General features: G+C 43.2%; 2 protein-coding genes across 2 annotated transcripts in view; both read right to left on the reverse strand.

The window, feature by feature from the left end:
• EDC4 (enhancer of mRNA decapping 4) overlaps nucleotides 1-20729 on the reverse strand; it is a 227129-nt gene that overhangs the window by 44426 nt on the left and 161974 nt on the right. The window lies entirely within an intron of this gene.
• On the reverse strand, nucleotides 728-18195 carry NUTF2 (nuclear transport factor 2). Its single transcript, XM_057412951.1, has 4 exons — nucleotides 18078-18195; nucleotides 15954-16025; nucleotides 12666-12764; nucleotides 728-1283 (listed from the first exon to the last, which is right to left on the reverse strand). Exons 1-4 carry the CDS (start codon nucleotides 18174-18176, stop codon nucleotides 1170-1172), a joined length of 384 nt encoding a protein of 127 aa, XP_057268934.1. The 5' UTR covers nucleotides 18177-18195; the 3' UTR covers nucleotides 728-1169.

Raw genomic sequence — 20729 nt, forward strand, 5'->3', positions numbered from 1 at the left:
TGACTGCCCCATCCCTGGCAGTGTTCAGGGCCAGGTTGAACGGGGCTTGGAGCAACCTGCTCTAGTGGAAGGTGTCCTTGCCTGTAGCAGGGACTAGAACTGGACGAGCTTTAGGGTCCCTTCCAACCCAAGCCATTCTGTGATTAGTAAATTCCTTCAGTGGTGGAACACCGCCATCTGCAGGGTGGAGGACACACAACAGCCGATTATGTCCTGGCAACCAGCAAAGCAAAGGCTGTACTACCCACCGGTTCCTTTGACAGTGCAGGGATGCTTAGAAAACCCGGCAGAGCACGGATCTAGTCGGAGCTTCAGAGCTGGATACAAGCTGCAGAAGGGCAGTGGTGAAATGATGTCCTGCCTGTGAAGAAAATACAACTGGCCTGTTCCACTTTGAGGGTGAATGTAATGACAGTCATGAAGATTAACAGGCTGCTGTGAGTGTTGGCATCCTTGAGTGTTATTTGAAATATCTGTCCTGGTAAAATCCAGCAGATGAGAACTAACCTGTCTAGAAGTCTTGTCATAAAAGCTGCTGCGTAGGAGGGAGAAAGAAGTTGTATGGCCAAGGGCATATCAGAACTGCCTCTCCTGGTACAACTGCCAAGTGCTCTCCAGTCCAAGTTGTAAGTTTGTAAGCAAGTTTGTAAGCATTTCCACACCAGGCAGACACAGGACATCCACAGCAAGTACTATCACCTACTCCATATCCAACTCACTAAAACAATTTAAACTGTTAAGAAAATCTCAAGGTTTTATTGTGTAATGTAGCATTGGAACATCTGAACAAATCAGTATCTGGGCTGTACAGGCTGCTGTTCTTTCATGTCTTTGGGTTATACAGCATCTTGTCAGTACGTAACAACAACCTTTTGCATTATTACTTCTTTCTGAGGCATGCTGGTACAACACAAATTTCTCTTGTCAAATGCAGCTAAGTCTAACTTCCAAACATCATGCACAAGAAATTCACCTCTGACAATGTAAACTCAGCAGAAGGGCAGGTCACAGCTCTTGCTTTGCTCACACTCTGCAGTGCTGCAGGTTTGTGTATGATATTTGGAATGTTCTGTGAGTGTGAATAATACCAGTAAGAGGAGAGAAGGAAAAAAAAAAAACCAACAACCAAACCATCAAAAATAAAGCTGGGGTGCTTCAGGGTTGCCAGCTCAGCCAAAGTTGTGCAGTGCTAGCCTGAACATGTCATTGGTGCAAACCCAGGCATCATTGATGTTCTTTAATAGAAATATCTGGTGGAATCCCATGATAGGATCTTCATCAGCCTGCAGAGAGAAGAAAAAAAAAAAGTTCAAAAAGCTCTTTTACTGCAAAATGTATTCCAAAACTCACAATAAGACAACTGAAAAGCTGATGTTCACAGTGATGTCACATGCTGTAAGATGCAGAATACTAAGAGAGACACTAATACAATCAGAAGTTCTGCCAGGGCACCTTGCAGACAAACACTGAGGGCCTAAGGACACAGAACTCCTGCAATGATCTGAAGTTGGGGTTTTCTGGAAGACCCAGTGCCATGCCATTCCTGCAGCTTCACCACACTGATTAGAGCATGCCTGCCTCAGTGCTGAATCACACATCTGCTCTGGGCCTTGCCTGGGAACCAGGCATAAACCAGGGTGCTTCAAAGTCAGATTTCAGCTGTGCTTTGCTGACAGAAGGGAGTTTCTGCCAAAGTTGGTATCAATATTGCCTCAATGACCTAGGCACTAATTGAGGCTTTTGAAAGCATTCCCAGAGTAGGTTCAGCTGGCCAGCAACACTGTACTTTACACCTCTGCCACCAGGAACAGCTCAAAAGGATCAAAGTATCTGCTATAGCTGCAAGAAGGTGTTCCAAGCCCAGGGAATCTTTGCAGCAGAGCCTCAACTCCTGCCTTTGACAATTCACCTGCATGCACTAGCATAGGGTCTGTGCTATGTGCTATTTACTACAAAGGTAGAACATAGTATTAGAGGGAGTCTAGTTCTCCGACCTAATGCTTACCAGTCTTCTCAGAGACATCATGCAGGAACTGAAGCCTGAAAACAACAGAAATGATTCCCAGATGAGCTGGAAATCACACAACAGGACATGATCGGAACAGCATGGGACCAAGCTACATGGTAGTGACCAAGCATGGTCACTACTTCTGATAGTGACCACAGTGTGGTCATTCACATTCACAAATCTATTCAGCATTTTGGGAGATTTTAAGCTCTATTCTTTCAGCACACAGCCATTTAGCTTCAGAAAAAGGGGGAAATGCATTAAAAACAAGGCACTGAAAAGCAGAAGCAAGAGCAGCACATGAAACAGCGTGTCAGAGAGCTGAATAGTTACTCATAATGCTCTACTGCTCTCCACCAATGTCCAGCACATGAAAAGTGGAAGAACAAAGCAGACTACAGAATACACAAAAATACCTTTACTTTAAGAAGTAATACATAAATAGTAAATTGACTGGGAAACAAGTCAGCTTTGGGAAGCAACTTGCTAAGGCCATCAGTTACACCACAAACCAGCAGGTCTGCCAAAGCACTGGCAGGATCAAGTGCGTGTAAAAGCAGCATTCAGCTCTAAAACCACTGTGAGGATTTCACAGTGACAACTGCCTAGGAAGTAAAGTGGTGTAGATGAAGTGCAGTTTCAGTAAGCGTACGCTAATCCACAAAGGAAAACCAGATTAGCTATGACCTCTCAGCTGAAATCACACTGGACAGGTTTTATTTATTTTTTAAACCAGCTGGGAGCGCAAAAGCTATCAGGGCAAGCACAGGGTTAGCAATTATTAGAAAGGAATAGAGAACCAAATAGACAACCAAACCAAACCAGTTGCAGTAGGCAACTGCATAAGTACACAGAGAACACCCACATACCAAATCCTGCATGCATTTCTTAGTATTAAAAAAAATAAATATTATACAATAAGGAAAGACCAGAGAAGGAAAGAAAGATGATCCAGCTACAGGACAGCTTCCTACCAAAGAAAGTCAACAAGAGTCTAACTCTCTGGCTTGCAAAACTGTAAGCAGGGTGAGGGGAACAGGTAAGATAAATAACTATAAAACCATACAGGACAAAATGAATTAGGAAAATACAGCCAGAATTTAAGAAGGCAACAAGGCCAGAAGTATGAGCAACTCAAGTTTTCAGTAGACAAACGAAAGAAAAGTCCTCAAGCAAGACAAGTGTTAATAAAGTCACTCTTCAACAGGGTGATGAACTTGGGCAGCTTTTTGTCACATCGATATATACCTTCTGTTGCATTAGGCAGAGGCTCCCTAACAATATCAGCAAAGTCTGAATGCAAGCAATAATGCTGACTTAAACCCACCATCCATCTTGTTAATTAGCACATGGCAGCAGTCATGCCAACTATTTCAGGGGAAGTATTACCACTGTTACAGCTGCTAAGAAGAGATGCTTGCTTATCCATGCTGAAGAGCTGGCCTGTGAACCAAAACCTGTGTGTTTATGCCTCTTTTAGCTTTACACTATGGCCTCAATTGCTGCTTGATAGTTGGTAGGTTTCTGGCCATGAAGGAATCTTTAAGAAAACTGAGTAGCATTAAAGCCGTACATTAAAGTCTGAGATATGGTCGCACACAGACAGTTACAGTCAATGGCTCAATGTCCAGCTGGAGACTGGTGACAAGTGGTGTCAACATCTTTGTTGGTGACATGAACATTGGGACCAAGCACCCTCAGGAAGTTTGCTGATGACACTGAGCTGTGTGGTGTGGTCAACACGCTGGAAGGAAGGGACAGGATCCAGAGGGGCATGGACGGACATGCTGGAGAGGTGGCCAATGCCAACCTCATGAAGTTCAACAAAGCGAAGTTCAAGGTCCTACACCTGGGTTGGGGCAATCCCAGGCACAGCTACAGGCTGGGCAGAGAAGAGATTCAGAGCAGCCCTGTGGAGAAGTACTTGGGGGTGGCTGGCTGATGACAAACAGAATATGAGCCAGCTCCAGCATGCACTTGCGCCCAGAAACCACCTGTGTGTCCTGGGCTGTATCCCCAGCAGCGTGACCAGCAGGTCAAGGGAGGTGATCCTGTCCCTCTACTCTGCTCTCATGAGACCCCACTTGGAGCACTGTGTACAGTTCTGGTGTCCTCAACATAAGAAGCACATGGAGCTGCTGGAGCAGATCCAAAGGAGTCTACGAGGATGATCACGGGCAGGAGCACAGCTTGTACTATCAAAGGCTAAGAAAGCTGGGGCTGTTCAGCCTGGAAAACAGAAGCTGCATGGAGACCTCATAGCAGCCTTCTAGTATCAGAAAGGGGCTTACAAGGATGCCAGAGAGGGGACTCTTCGTCAGGGACTGTACCAATCTGACAGGGGGTGATGAGTTTAAACTTAAATGGGGAAGTTCAGGTTAGATATGTGATAAACAACATAAATAGTTCGCTTCCACAAAAGCTTGGTTTATCTTTGTTTTTGCATTGTACCCTGCTTAAGCACAATCATATAGGCAGATGAGAAGAATGTAAGTTCCTGAAACTGTGAAACAAAGAGGAACAGGGGACTTTTACAGCCAGACATAGGATATATGGCAGTCATGCTTGATCAAACCAACATCTAGTCTGGAAATAACAGAACAAGTTACAAGGGCTTTAGGCACATGCATGGGGTTAAGTAGGTCAAAAGTCCATATCAAAGAAGACTACTGGCCATTATCAATTTGCTCTTAAAAGACCCTCCTGGATATGCGCAGAAGAAAGAATGAAGATTGCATCAGCCATTGGGAGGTGGGATTTGTCTTCCTGAAAGTCCTACGAATATGTAAAAGGCTTGACTATAAGAAAATTTGACTCTGTACTCACAAGTGTGCATGCAGGATACAAAGGCATGCAGCCAGCGCTGTAAGTAAACATTTGCTCCACTGACTTTGTCCCCAGTTAAATTTTTCTAAAGGTGAGCTCGTTTCTCACAGATGTAAGGCAAAGTTCTTCCCTGTGAGGGTGCTGAGGCCCTGGCACAGGTTGCCCAGAGAAGCTGTGGCTGCCCCATCCCTGGCAGTGTTCAAGGCCAGCTTGGACAGAGCCTTGGGTGACATGATCTAGAGGGAGGTGTCCCTGCCTGTGAAAGGAAGTTGGAATTGGATGATCTTAAGGTCCTTCCCAACTAAAACCATTCTATGGTTCTATGACATGACTTTGTAAACCATCTTACTAATGCTATCCCTTTTGACTAATCACAAAATCACAGAGTACCAGGTAGGAAGGGACCTCAAGGATCATCAGGTGCAACCTTTCTAGGCAAAGCACAATCTAGACTAGATGGGCCCAGTGCACTGTCCAGCCAAATGAACAGTGTCCAGCACTGGGGAATCCACTTCCCTGGGGAGATTATTCCTGTGGCTGGTTGTTTTCAGTGTGAAAAATTTTCCTCTTGTGTCCAGTTGGAATCTCCTCAGGAGTAATTTATACCCATTATCCTTTGTCTTTTAGAATCCCAGACTGGTTTGGGCTGGAAGGCACCTTAAAGCTCTTCCAGTTCCAACCCCCTGCCATGGGTAGGGTCACCTTCCACTAGACCAGGTTGCTCCAAGCCCCATCCAACTTGGTCTTGAACACTGCCAGGGATGGAGCAGCCACAGCTTCTCTGGGCAATTTCCAGTTTTAGCTCTTAAGCTAATGAAAAAGAAAGAACAAGGTCCTACTTTTCCATGTGACTCCTCATAAAAGGAGAGTGTCTTCTTTTAGCCATGACCAAGTTGGAATGAATTCATATTCATGTCAGCTCCTTTCTAATGCCTTAGTTTAAACCAGGCAGGCAGAATCATTTCAGCTTGAATTGCTTCTGATCACAGCTGTTACTCAGCATTTAGTATACTCTCATTTGCTCCATGGTCTTCTAGGGTCACTGGGGCATCTATTACAAGTTTTGTAAGTAGTCTGTATACCAAATTTGAGCATGTCGTTACTGACATGAGTACAATTTAAAAGTATGCCTCTGGAAAAAAGATACCACCACCAAAGTGGTTTTAGCATAGATTTCATCCATTTCTTCTAAGCCCAGCTGCACTGCAGCTCTTAGTGCTTTGGCTCGAGGAGAATTTCCTACTCTCTTGCACAATTCAGGACTGGACACATGAAAAAAAAATAAATAAAAGGGAATTCTTCCTCAAATACTTGCTGTTGTTCAGATGGCAAATTCCTCAATACAGACATATTATTGCTTTCTTCATTCCCTTCATGTTGTATCTTCACAGCACAGAGGAGCAGTATACTTTAAAAACAAGAAAAATCCTAGGCTATATTTAAGGCAAAGTAAATTATAGTCTGTTCCCAAAATTCTGAATATGTCCTACTAACACACAGCAAAGACCCACAGCTGAGTGACTAATGCTCTAGAAGGCATAGACTAGTTCTATCCCATCTTTACCACAGCTCAGATAACATCACAAATTCTTTACCCTTAGTTTCCCATCCAAAATCAGCTATATCCAACTCAAACTTGCTTTCTAGATGTAAGGCTTGAAACACAGGGGCTTTATTTATCCCACAAAGCTTTCCTTTATGCAGTTCTAATTCTTTCATGACATCCTTCAATTAAAACAAAAGCAGAAGCAGATTGGAAGGATCCTCTGGTTTCCAGGCCAGCCTCACGCTCTGCATGATCACAGCATGGCTTGGGTTGGAAGGGACCTTTAAAGGTCATCTATTCCAGCACTCCTGCCATGGGTAGGAACACCTCCCAGTAGATCAGGCACAGCTTTGTCTAGCATGGTCTTCCAAGCCTCCAAGCACAGACATTTCACAAGGTGTACAGGCACCACGGTTTTAGCCTTCCAGTGGGAATCTTCCCTGGTGCTCAGTCTGAACTTCCCAAGTTCTGGTTTGCAACTACTGTCCTTTGTTATGCTGTGTGGCACCACGAAGAAAATTTGCTTTCAGGTTAAGTACTCAATTACTTTCCACCTACAGGGCAGATAGCCCTTAGTCTCTCCTCTCCCAGCTCTACAATCTGTGTATGGAACACTGACAATCTTGGCAGCTTTCTGACTACTTCCAGTTTTAGTACATCCCTTCTGACCTGCAGGCTCAAACTGTACAAAGTCCTCGCCTCAGAGAGCCATGGGTCACGTCAGTGTATTAGATGCAACACTACTCTGCAATTCAAGTTTAGCTGCACAGCTCTTCTCTTTTCTGGCGAGAGACAGTTTTACTCTTCCACTAGCACACCACAGCATCTGCTGATTGAACTGTAGGGCTGCAACTATCCTTATCTCAAAGGAAAGGCTAATTACTTAAGAGAGCAGGTTCTTTCAAACGCTAAGCCTCATTTAACAGGCTTTAAGCACTGCTTTAAGTGTTCAGCATGCATTACAAAACCAGCCAGTGATTTTAGTTGCAAACTGCCTTTCCTTTTTAAGGCTAGGAAACACTCCACAACAATTAGTTATTCACAATTAATTCTGCAACAACCACTTCAAAATCCACACTCTGTGGGAGAGCCACAGGTCTGCCAGGTTGCTCTGAGAAGGCCCAAGCCACAACCATGCTTCTCAGCCGAGCTCAAGTGACAGAAGAGTGAGAAGAGAGCACTTCTTACTCAACCAGGACAGCGAGGACTGCATGGAAGAGTGGTAAGGCAGAGGGTTAGACGTTGTGGAGGGCTAGCCTGAAGACTTCGTTGGTGCACACCCAGGCACCTTGAAAATTTTTCAACAAAAATGACTGGTGGAAGCCTAGAACCTGGTCATCATCTGCCTGAGCATGACAGGAGAAATACGTTATGAGGTGAAACACACTGGGTAACATTCTGGATGAACACTGGCAAAGTAGGGTCACACCAAATAAAACTCACACCTACAGGCTTAAACTGGTGCTTATTCTTCCTAGTTGAAGCAAGCAAACATGCACCCAGACAAAGAATAGTAATAAAACATGACAAGAGAATTACAGTAAGATCCTTGCTGGCAACATGCACCCCATTTAGAGGCTCTATTATTCTCCAACATCATCTTCAAGAAGCTGTTGTGCCCAGTCCCCTCAGTGCAGATGATTATTCTGCTGCAGAATACGTTGCTTTGTTTTAATTTACAGCTCATACTGGTATTAGCATGTTGGGCTGGAACAGATAACACATCCTGACCTGGTCACACAGCAGTAATGATTTCTACTGACCCAGTTAAATTCCCCTCTAACAGGGAACTCAAACCTGCAGGTTTGCTTAAGGCATAGTACTCTGGCAAAACAAATAGGGTCTGACAGTAATAGTCCTTGGCCCTGTGATTTCTTCAGAACTCTCCTTGAGTAGTTAAGAAGAGAGCTGAGGCTTTGTGACAGTTTGATAGCAGTTCACCCCACAACATATGCAGGGAGAGTAGAAGGTTCCTTGGGTTTTGAGTTTTTTCTCCTCCCCCTAAAAATCAAACAATATCAAAATATAATGGTTTAAGAAAGAAATGCAAGATGTGCCCAGCTGACTTAAGAATGAGTTTCCACTGAATTTTTGGGACTAGGAACTCAAGCAACAAAGGCCTCAGAAAATCCATTTAAATATCATACCAATAACAACTCCTTAGAAAGGGCATGTCACAGGTATTTTAGTATTATTATTTTCTTAGATTACTTATTAAAAGCATTAATGCATGCTCCTTCGTTATGTAAAATGATGCAAGTTTTGAAAAACGGCAGAGGATTCAAAAGCATATACACTGATTATACTGGGCTTTGTAGAATCTGGCTCACAGGGCCATAGAAAAGATAACTGTAAGCGTTGCTTTTCCCTTCTACTACTGCCAGTCTTGGAAGTGCCCTCCCCTTGTGCAGCTTTCTCTTCAGTTTTTCTTGAGACCAATGGGTGCAAGCTGAACTACCACACCATTAAGAAAGCAACTTTTAAACAAAAGTAAGTATGCAGCTCCATGTTTGTGTGCTGAAGTGCACCCTGTTCAACTGGAGCTACAGAAGAACCACTCATTACAAGGCACTAACTGAACCCAGTTATTCCCAGTTACAGTACTGCATCTAGAACAGCACTACAATGCATTAAAATGGCTGTCAATGAGGATCTAGTCACACAAGTATTCTCTACCTATGACAACGAGGTTCATGCTCATGTCATGAACACACCTTGAGCAAAGAGATCACAAAATGACTGACTTTTCAATCTTTGGAGAAGTCAGGAAGAAGGTCAGCAAAGCCTCCACCTTAGACTTCCAGGAGGACGACTACAGTCTGTTTAGGCCACTGGTCAGCAGAATTCCTTGGGAAACGCTACAGAAGGACGAAAGAGTCCAGGAAGGCTGGACACTCTTCAAAAGTTGAATCTTTAAGGTGCAGAAGCAGGTGGTCCCTATGTACCAAAAATCAAACCAGCAGGGAAGAGACAAGCCTAGCTGAACAGGGAGATAGTGGTGGAATGCAGGAAAAAGAAAATTGATCACCTATGGAAAAAGGGACTGTTACCCCATTAAAAGTTCAAGGATGTTGTTGGATTATGTAGAGAGAAAGTCAGAAAGGCAAAGCCACAGCTGGAACTAAATCTGGCCACTACCATAAAAGATAAATAAAAGTACTTTTTAAATTATATTAGCAATAAAAGCAGAAACTCCATCCTCTCCTGCACACTAGGGGAAACCTAGTGACTGAGGATGAAGTAAAGGCTGAGGTACTTAATGCTGCTTTTGCTTCAGTCTTTAATAGTCACACCAAGTCATCCTCAGGGTACTTAGTTCCCTGAGCTGGATGGCAGAGATGGGGAGCTGACTGAAGTCCCCATAATCCAGTAGGGAATGGTTAGTGACCTCCTGCTCCACTTACAAATTACACAAGTTTATGGGGCCAGATGGGTTACACCCAAGAGTGCTAAAGGAGCTGGGAGAGGAGCTTGCTAAGCCGCCCTCCATCATCTATCAGCAGTTCTGGTCTACTGGGCAGGTCCCAGAGGACTGGAGGTTGGCCAACATGAAGCCTCTCCAAGAAAGGGAAGGAAGGAAGGCCCAGGAAGTACAGGCCTGTCAGCCTGCGCTCAGTGCCAGGGAAGGTCATGGAGCAGATGATCCTAAGTGAGATCAAAAGCAAGTGTGGGAAAAAGGAGGGATCACGACCACTGAGCACTGAGTTCAACACCAGGGTACATGAAGGGCAGGTCCTGCTTGACCAACCTGATCTCCTTCTACCATAAGGTGACCCACATGGTTGATGGGGGAAAGGCTGTGGACATTGTCTATTTGGACTTTAGTAAAGCATTTGCCACTGTCTCCCACAGCGTTCTCTGGGAGGCTTTGGCTACTCATGGCCTGGATAGGTGGATTCTTTGCTGGGTTGGAAACTGGTTGAATGACCGAGACCAAAGAGTGGTGGTGAATGGTATCATGTCTAGCTGGCGACTGGTCACTAGTGGTGTCCCTTAGGGCTCGGTGTTAGGGCCAGTGCCGTTTAACATCTTCACTGAAGATCTGGATGAGGGGATGGAGTTCAACATCAGTAAATTTGTGAACGACACCAAGTTTTCAGGCAGTGTTGATCTGCTGGAGGCTCTGCAGAGGGCTCTGGACAGGCTGGATCAATGGCTTCTGGCCAGTGAGATAAGGTTCAACAAGGCAAAGTACCAGGTCCTGCACATGGGTCACAACACCACCATGCAACACGCCAGGTGTGGGGAAGAATGGCTGGAAAACTGCTTATGGAAAAGGACCTGGGAGTGCTGATTGATGGAACTGAACATGAGCAGCTTGTGCCTAGGCAGCCAAGAAGGCCAAAGGCATCCTGGCCTGTATAAGCACCAGTGTGGCAGCAGGGCCAGGGCAGTGATTGCCCTGTACTGGGCACTGGTGAGGATGGAAATGTGCTTTCTAAAGCTCAAACTAGAGACACATAAAAGAGTGGAAAAATGTTGCCTCTCCTACTAAAAACTCACAAACAAATTAGATTTGATCATGGCAATAGGAATACTTTCATCCACTATGTTCTTTCCAAATACAGATGCACTAACACATGATCCCTGAATTATTCTGGATAATACCAAGAAAGTTATTCAGAGAACAAAAACAGCACTACTCCAAGCCATGGTATTTATGGAAAGCTGCCAGATTGCATCTACAACCCTAATGACTATACTAAAGCATAAGAAAATCCAAAAGCTTTACACAATCTTTCAGAACTTGGTACCTTGACACAGGATTCAACACAATCACTGTTGCAAGCAGCCATCTGCTTGACGATTTTGCAACAACCTTAGATATATGACAGTGCAAAACCAGGTGCAGATATGAATGACCCAAGACATTGAGTCAAAAAGTCTTGGGCTCATCACTGAGTTTTGTGCACACCCAAGATTATAACAGATGAGCTCGGCACATCTGACTTCATGCCTGTCCTGCAGTTTAGTGCTCCATGGCCATGTGTTGCTGTCTTTCCTCAAGAGTGTGTGCAGGTGGGACTGAGCAACAAGAAAGCTGGAACCCAACTTCCAGCTAGGAAGAGGAGCAGCTGTGGTGAGAGCCAAAGCTATCTATGTTAGGCTTAGAAATGGATGCAATACACTGGGAACCACTCTTCTCAAGTACCAGCCCAAAACAATCAGGAGGAATTCAGACTTTCAGTCCTACGTTTGCTTAGTTAATAGTTCAGTCAGTGCAAGTTTGAATGTACTGATGCTGAAGGTGCCATTCAGAGTTAACAGGAAAAGGAAGCCTAAACAGCTACTTTAAAAGAAACTGGGATCAAGTAACTCTAAAGACTGGATGGCCTTAGGGTCCTGACTTGACTGCGCGGCTGGACCAATCCCTGACAAAACTACCTCCAGTAATTTTAACTATTGTTATGTAATTTCACACTTTGTAAATAATCACTGCCCACTGTGAGCAAGTTCTGCCTTCAGCTGACTTCATATACAGGATATTTTTTGCAGATTCCAGGACAATTTCTTTCACAAGTAGTCCTATCAATTTACAAATCTGTGACCCTGGTATAAGATGCAACATGTCCTCAAAAGAACAGGACTGGGTCAGCTTACACAGTTTAGCTGCGTAACTGAACAATAACCACAATGTTATCAAACTACAGCCTGAAAAATAATCTGATTTCTTCAAAGAAGCAGCTGTTTAAACAGTGTTTGATCTGAGAGGCCACACTCCCATTGTTGAACCACTTTTGACCACAGAGGGACTGCACTGCATTAACACCAGGACTATGTTCTTGTGTACAGTGATAACAAATAAAAAAGCATGGTCTTACTGAAGGGTTGACAGCTAACAAAGTCTCTGCAAAGCCACAGTTCGATCCACATGTTACATCAAAGAGCACATTAACTGAGATGTGCTTATATTATCCAAGAACACTGTAATAATGCTTTTAAACACAACAGAAGACACTGAAGCCTTACTGCAGAGTAAGGGAAATACTGATGTTTCCAGAACTTCTGATATTTGGATGCACAGTAAAAACCATGGCACTTTGCTTGGCAGAAAACACAGGGCTGTCAAATTACAGGTGGTTTACCTAATGCTAGTTATCTGAAGGGATAGGCAGTTTCTTGACAGTCTGGAAGAGCAGGAGAATGATGCCCCAATACAAGCTTACTGGTGTTCCTTCCCCACCAAGAGAGCATTTTAATGTTTTCAGAGATCAGATTATTTAGAATCTTGAAAATAAAACCTACGGCATAAGCATTTGTTAGCCTGTCATGGAAGGAGTTTACCTTAAGCTGTCCCACTACCATACTGAGTATACAGCTGTCAGGTGTAGGTTGGTGGTCTTGTGCTGTGATGCTGTGCTGTATTTTTTGGAAAGGGAGGCTCTGCAATGAAAAGAAAGCAAAATAAGGAAGTGTACAGTCACTGCATGATGACAAAACAAAGATCAAGCAAATCCAACATTATGAAGCATTTGACTATTTTGGCAGTACTTCTGTAACTCGGCACTACTTGGGCTGGGTTGATCACAACAACTGTGCTTTTCAAATACCGAGACATGAAATAATGTCACCCTGTACAGTAAACAGCATCTTTTCCTGGTCTAATTACACTGCCTGAAGAGTTTCAGATCAACTCGAAGCGGAAAGTCCACATGATGAAGGCACAAACATGATCAAATAGTGCTTTGAGCAGTGTTCAAAGACTGTATGATCCCATACTGGGGTTTACCAGACAACTCCCAGTTGACTATTTTGTTCAAGTGGCTATGAACAGAAAGGAAACGTGGTTGACCCAGAACCAGTTTCCAAGACTGGAAATTCACATATCCACCTCTCCCCTTTTTTCTTCCCTTAATGCTCATGTAGCCAGTGCAACTGTGTCTGGAATTACATGTGCAAGGAACACACACTGAAAACCACCAGACATTGGGGTGTAATTCCTCTCTTTCAACCAAACCCACTCTCATATTCCAACCATGGACAACTCCAAGCTATGACTATAAAATATTTAGGGGATCTCAAGAGTCCTGTCATACAAATGACATTTTGGCACTACTCTATCAAAAGCTGTGTTAATGCTGATGCTTTAGAAGAGGCAGTTCAGCACAATGGAGCTCTGAGAGATCACAAAACCCAGAGTCCATGCACTGCAGAGGACATCAGCATGTGGTCATTTAAACCTCAGAGCGTACTTCAATAGCTTTGCTTCATTTCCCTGGCTTGTTAACAGGCTCAAGTAGACCCAAACATGTTCTTTGACAGGTTCTGCATTTCATTCTAGCAGAAGGAGCCTGAAAGACTTCCTAGAAGGCCTAGGGTACAAGAATGGGAGACCTGAGTCCCAGTGTCAAGAATGTGAAGTACAGTTTTGCCTGTACAAGCTGAAGGCACTAGGAAGAATACCAGTAAGCTAAATCCTTAGATAAGAGATAACACAGAAACTGTGGAAGGATCAGGACCTGAGGAAGCAAAGGAAGTGTAGGGAACAGCCCTCTAATCAGAGGCACACAATTCAAGAACACTCACTAAAGCCTGCAGTGTTTCCGCTTGGCTGGGAGAAGAATCCCAACCTACTATGAACTGCAAAGTGAGCCAACTTGTTTGTAATATGGAATAGACATTTAGGAACAAAAAAAAAAAAAGTGAGTATTTTTTCCTGAAGCACCTGCAGAGTATCTTCCAGGGTCATTATCCCAAACTTTAATGTGCAATGTGCCCACATGGCCTGTACAAACACAGGCTGGAGCACTGCACACCCTTCCTTTGAGAAAAGAGTACTATGAAGCTTGGTTTCACCTCAGCACAACAGCTTCTTGTTGAACAAATCCTGCAAGAAGAGTCTCTTGAAAAGGCAGAGGGATGAAGGGGAATTAATGTAGTTGTACCCAGAACTCAGCTGTCAGTATGATAAGATGCCAATGAGAGGTGAGACCAGGGGAAGAAAACTTTCCAGCTTTGGAGTCAAGAGTGCTACAAAATGGTGACAATGAACCAAAGACAAGGCTGGGTAAGACAGTGCCTGTTTCAAGTACCTGACTGTCCCCTTCAGAGAAAAGGACCCCAATGGCTGGCCAGCCAAGTGAGCTACTCAGGTGATGCAGTGGGGAAAATCCCACTGGAAAAAGTAGGGTTACCTGATAGGAGAGATCACCAATTTTTACAATAGAGAGGCTACCTCAAAAGGATGATTGCTTATGGACATCCATCTGTACTGGAGAGAAGCATTTCTTGATCTCAAGAGTACAAAAAAGCAACTAACGTGAGAAGCTACACAACAGCCAAGGCTTTTGTGTCCTCTGACATTAAAACTTGTCTGTGCTTTCACCACCAGAACTGCTGAAACCTCACCGAAGCCAGGTAAGAGAAATTCTGCAAGAATATAGTTGAGTAACTGAAACCTCACTCCTGGCAACAAAGCTACCTGTCCCACCCTCCTCCTTGGTCCAGGAGGTTAACAGAACTACAGGATAATTACTTCAAATGCTCAACAAAAATCAGGCTGCCACTGATTAGGACAGGCACTCTATTAGAAACAACTCTGAAGTCCAGCACCAATTAAGAAAGAAGGATCAAGTGTTAATTCCCGCTCTGTAGCAAGGTACAGGTGCACCAGCAATGACCTTCTCAAAGGCAATGCAGGCACCTAAAATACAGACCTGAGGGAAAACCTCAGCCTTCACAGTTCAAAATGTCCTGTATGAAAGCAGTGATTCCAAAACACAGGAGCAGTAGCTGTGCAACAAGACAAGTATCCAAGTTAAGGCCTTTTCTTCTCAATCTGCAATAAAAATGGTGTATCTGCCTGATATACCATGCTCTGAGCAGAACGTCTGACCTAAAGCATGCCCTCCACATCTTGCGAGAGAAAGAAACTTTCAAGTCTCATGACAACTTGTAAGTACACCCAGTTTTATAACAGAAGCATAGATTTACTCAAAAAAATAAAACTTCTCCAAGTTTAACTAAACAAACACAGAATTTCAGTCTCTATGGAGTTACGGAATGTTCTCCTGTCACTTGCTGAAGAGGAAACACTGCTTTCAAAGTCATAACCATAACTGCTCACATCTGAAGAGCTGAGAAATGATGCATCCAGAAGTCAGGCTCTCCACTGCAGAAAATATTTGCAGGTTATGTACCAGAAAGCAAATGGCTCCTTGTAATAATGTTTAGCCTGTCACAGGCAGATCCAAATAAGTTTGCTATTGCTACTTCCTTGGCATGCTTTAAAAGAGCAAAAACCACCTTTTATTCCTCTAGATCACAAGGTCACTTTATGAACTATACTTTCTTTAAAAGTAAGTTAACAATGTCAAATGTAATTACAGTCACAAAACAATCTCACATGCTAAGGGAGTCAGTTAACATTCCACCAGTAGAGCCCCCAGTGGAACACCACACTACATACAATTAATCATAAATAATGTTTTTTGAAGACCAGAAGTTGGAAGTACAAGTCCCGCATTTGATATTTTTAAACGGCTGAAGTCTAACTCAAATTTTCAGAAGCCATTCACTTAAAGAGTCTTCAGAACTGTTTCCCAAAGCATTCAGGAAGGATTAGAGACTTACAGAGAGTTTTTCAACAATAGCTGCTTTGCCCTGGAATTGCTGTCCTTCCCACGTAAGGCATGATGCATCAATCTGGGGGGGGGAAAAGAAAAAAATCATCAGCCTGCTTAGGTAACCCTTAAGCCTGGTGAGGGACTTGGTTTACTTGGCACAGATCCTTAGGAGCCAGCTATTTGAAAACTACCTCCAAGGAAGATAGAAAGAAGCTACAAAGAGCAACTGAAAAAGTCTGGAATAATCAACTAGAAATTAAATAGACTAAATTTCATTATCATGATTCTACCAGCAAAGAAAATTCTGCCTTTATATCAAAGTTAGCTCTCAGAAACAAATCTAAAGGGTACAACAAATAATAATAAACCTATGGACACGAAGTCAAGCATGTAGAAAGACAAAAACATTAAGAAATCTGGCAAAATGAGTTTCTCAACCAATTTTTTTTCCTCTCAGATACCAATTTGTATATCCTACTCACCCAGAAACATAGAATGTGCCTCTAAAGGTTTTCTAACAGACTGCTCTCTGTGGCATGAAGTGACTGAGATGGCTCAGCTTACAGGCACTTCCAGGATATGAGGGAGGGTGTTCTGAGCACGCTTTGTCAGGTGCAACAGCAACAGACAAGAAGCTTTCTGCTCAGCTTAGGATCTTCTGTTTAAACTAAAATATTCAATCACTGACACAGCTCTGCCTTTTCAAATTCAGTCTTAAACCATGGCAAATAGACATTTAAATTGGTTTCCACTGAACTCAAAGTATGCCTGCTGCCATCTCCAAACAGCATCCTCAGCGTACACCTAATAGCCCAAGTTCTTGTGCACCCTATCACAGATGGGAATTCCTTCCACCTTTTTGAGTTTAAATACCTCCGGGAACACAATTCCCAACTCTTTCCCATCCAGTTTTTAACTCTTATTGAAGCTCTGAATGCCTCAGCAGAAAATGGCAGATTCCTAAGAACTCCACTTGCATGCTCTCAGGTAGACTTTCCAGGGCCTGTTTTTGACTCGCACCATATCAAAAAGCCGCTTCTTCCAGCCACACTGTGCTGAACCTGCAGAACATCACAACCACTCTGAAAAAAGCTTCTGGTCCTCCACTTATCATCAAGAGGAACTATACAGTACAGCAAGAGCCAAAAGAACAAAGAAGGGAACTGGGGCCACAGCATGAAGCATTTCAGGGTCACAGATGCAACCAAAAGCAGTATGAAGAGCCCCTGAATACAACCTCAAGCTCTTGAGTTTGGACAGGCTCTTTTAAGAAGACAGACTGTGTAACCTGAGGTCACACAGCAAATCACCTGGCTGATGCCACTTACATCTTACATGACATCAACCTGACGCTGACCAGTTGAGAAGCCAGGCCAGGGAAAGAGGCTACCTTTCAAGTACTATTGAGTTCAAGTATATAAAGCCACAAAAGCAGAAGGGACCCAGAACTTGCCTTACTGAAACCACTTCAGCAATCAGCTGGTGAGCACACAGTGATGCAGGACCTTCCTGATGTTTCAAAGAGCAGCACACAAAAATTAAGCTGGTGAGGAAACCTGCTCTTCCTGAAAAGCACTGAGCTTCACACTGTACCTAATTAGTGTCCACCTGACTCGTTGCTACGGATTACCTTCACAGCCACTTGCTGTATCAAGAATCTGGGAGCAACTGCTTCAAAAATAAATAGCAACTCCTCCTCTATCCCAAAGCCTTACAGATTAAAAAATGGCATAAAAAAAATAGCAAAGTATTTCATTATAGGTAGTGACACATACAAAACAGAGGAAAGAAGTAGCTGCAGCGTTTTCCTGACAAACAACTGCAGGGGGTAACTGCAGAACAAGTCTTTGGCTTGGTACTCTGATTCATAGTTCAAGCAATTCACAGCAAAAATGACTGGCCCACATCCCTACCTGGAATTTGTGACAAAAGCTCAACTGACTTGGATTACACCACTAAAGCAGAAAACTGAACCTTCAGGTGAAGTAGATACAGGAATGCAAAGTAAATCCAAGAGCTCTCTGTTGCATTCCCACATGCTATAAAATTTGTTTGCTCCCACATGGTCTATGAAGGGAAACCTCAACAGATAATGGGAGAGTGCCCAAACCCCCATTGTGTAGATACTTACATATATTGCTCCTAACTGAGTCCTATCTGCATCAAAAAGCTGGTAGTAATGTTGTACGAAGCTGGACCCAATCTGCTCCCAGATAGGCTTGTCTCCCATTCTGAATCCTCACCAGAGACTGTAAAAAAAAAAAAAAAAAAAAAGAGAAACAAAACAAGCCATCATCAAAAAGGTCACAGAAATAATCATAACACTTTGCTTCAGTGTTAGGCAGCAATAAACACAGGTCCTCTCAAGTGGCCAGAATTTGTCTTTAGAAAAAGTAGGACAAACCTCACTTGTGTACTCCAGACTTGTAAACAAAAATAAGGAATTCAACCAATTGGTATCCAAGTTTATTTGGAGACTTCTAAAGTCATTTCAGTGTGAAGTCACAACTCACATACAAAAGTGGAAAATGAAAACAAAACTGATCATTACCACCTTATATTCACATATTTCAATAATTATACCAGCTGAAGAAGCCGGCAAGCACTTGCCATTTCAACTTGATCTCATTTACTGTAAACAATTGATATGTTAATATGGACTGTTTGCACTTGCCTTACACCAACTGATTTATCTGTTCAGCTCCTCAATACTTCACCATCCCCAGGCCACTCTAAGGAAGAGTGTTCTATCAATGGTACACAATAGGAGTTAATTCACTAGCTCTTTGCTTAACACACTTCCCTCTTCTGTCACTAAAGGTGAAGTACACTTGGCATTTGTCTATGAGCCTGCAGCAATTCCAAGATACAAACCATGATTATTTCACAGTGGTGAGAGCCCGCAGGTCCCAGGGTAGGTAATGGAAGCTTAGGGGCATCCCACACTTCCAAACAAGTGTCCCTCTATTTTAGAGGGATTAGACATACAGCATGTGCAACAGTCCAGGCAGATGATCACGCAGTATCAGTACAAATGATTGCTTTACCATGCCAGCGAGCTTTTCAAGACAGCAATTTTCTTTATCATGTTATCTCTTTGAAAGACTGAAGAAATGTGCTAAAATTCAAAAGAGAACACCACTGCACTAAAAATAATAGACATTACATTTCAAGATCTGAGTTTACTTCAAACAAACTAAATTATAGTTGCTAAACATCAAGATCTGCCAGCCACTAGATCCTCTCTGCAATCCCTGACCAGTAACCCTTTAACCACAGGTCTGTGTTGCACTGTGAATGTGCAAAGGGGTGAAATTCTGGTTCAGGACACAAGACATGACAGCTATTTTGGCTTCCTTTAGATGTCAATTACTTACATACCTAAGATTTGACAAATTCTTAAAAGTAGCAAAATACCATATTACCAAGTTCTCCACATCAAGTATCACCAGGCCTAACTTTCTGTGCCTCAGACAAGAAAGCTCTTTTCATGTTTTAGGCCAGCAGTATTAGGATTACACAAATTTGGCCAGACTTACAGAAGAGCAAATATATTTTATAAGACCAACGGTGTAACAGAAGACAGCATACAAGTTTTCAGGGTGGTTAATTCAATTACCGAAATAAAATACAAACCAAGAACCGCTAGAGCTTAGATACTCAGAACTACCTGTGGGAGAAAATGGCTGGCATCTATGGAGCAGAGAATGTGATAGCACAGAGAGCTGGCAAGGTGGTTGAACCTGCTGAGAACGGAATGCTCTGTAACCTGTGAAAGAGGAGAGGTTCAGCAGGAGGAGCTTTGGTGGGACAGTGCACCCCAAAAGCACGCTGTGAGTTTTGACTTCCAACTAATGCTGGCTGCATGCCAGCTCTCTAGTGTACTTCAGAATCTCAACTTTATTCAAGGATGAGGTCAAAGATGAGCTAAACATACGTATTCCATTTTAAAATGGGTTGGATGGGGCTTGGAGCAACTTGGTCTAGTGGAAGGTGTCCCTGTCCATGGCAGGGGGCTGGAACTGGATGAGCTTTAAGGTCTCTTCCAACACAAACTAGGCTAGGATTTTATGGTTATCAGCCACCTGATAATCAACATCAAGCTCAGCAGCCCTGCACACTAACACAGACTAGAAATTCAAAGACTTGTTGCCACATAACTTATATTTGAACTTCTCCAAGGAGATCTACAATCTGGCATCAGTCACCACCCCAAGTGCTCCACTAGTACTTGCAACACATGACTTGGTCTGAAGGAGTTCTACCCAGTGTGGTCACTCCTCTGGGAAAACAGATCATAAATTAAAAAGCCATTCAAGTACAATGGATTTAAAAACCACAACACACCCACCAAACAACTTAAACCTACTTCTTCACAAAAGTTGGATTGTTTGCACATCCACAGTTCTCACATACTAGCCTAACCTAGAGCAGATGTAGAAATCAAATAACTTCCGCTTGTATTACAGGATTTATAGTGAAAGAAAATCACCCTAAAATCATCACACTAACTACCTGGAAACTTTACTGCAGGATGCCCACCCTGCTGTCAAGGAAGACTCATGTCTCTTTTGGAAAACCAGCAATACTTGTATTTAGTCTTGATGTCTGCTGTTTCCATTCCAGACCTGAAGGTATCTAGAGGTGTGCAGCTTGGGATGGCAGTGGTGGAACCAACAAGCAGTCAAAGTGAAAAATCACTTACTTTCAGTTTTTATGAATGGTTGTAACTTCAACTCCAACCCATGAACTCACACCACTATCATATATGCTTTCTAAATAT

This window comes from Pezoporus wallicus, unplaced genomic scaffold (genome assembly GCF_028554395.1).
Source record: "Pezoporus wallicus isolate ANWC-B61680 ecotype Strahan unplaced genomic scaffold, APGP_CSIRO_Pwel_v1 contig_13006, whole genome shotgun sequence".
NCBI lineage: Eukaryota > Metazoa > Chordata > Aves > Psittaciformes > Psittacidae > Pezoporus > Pezoporus wallicus.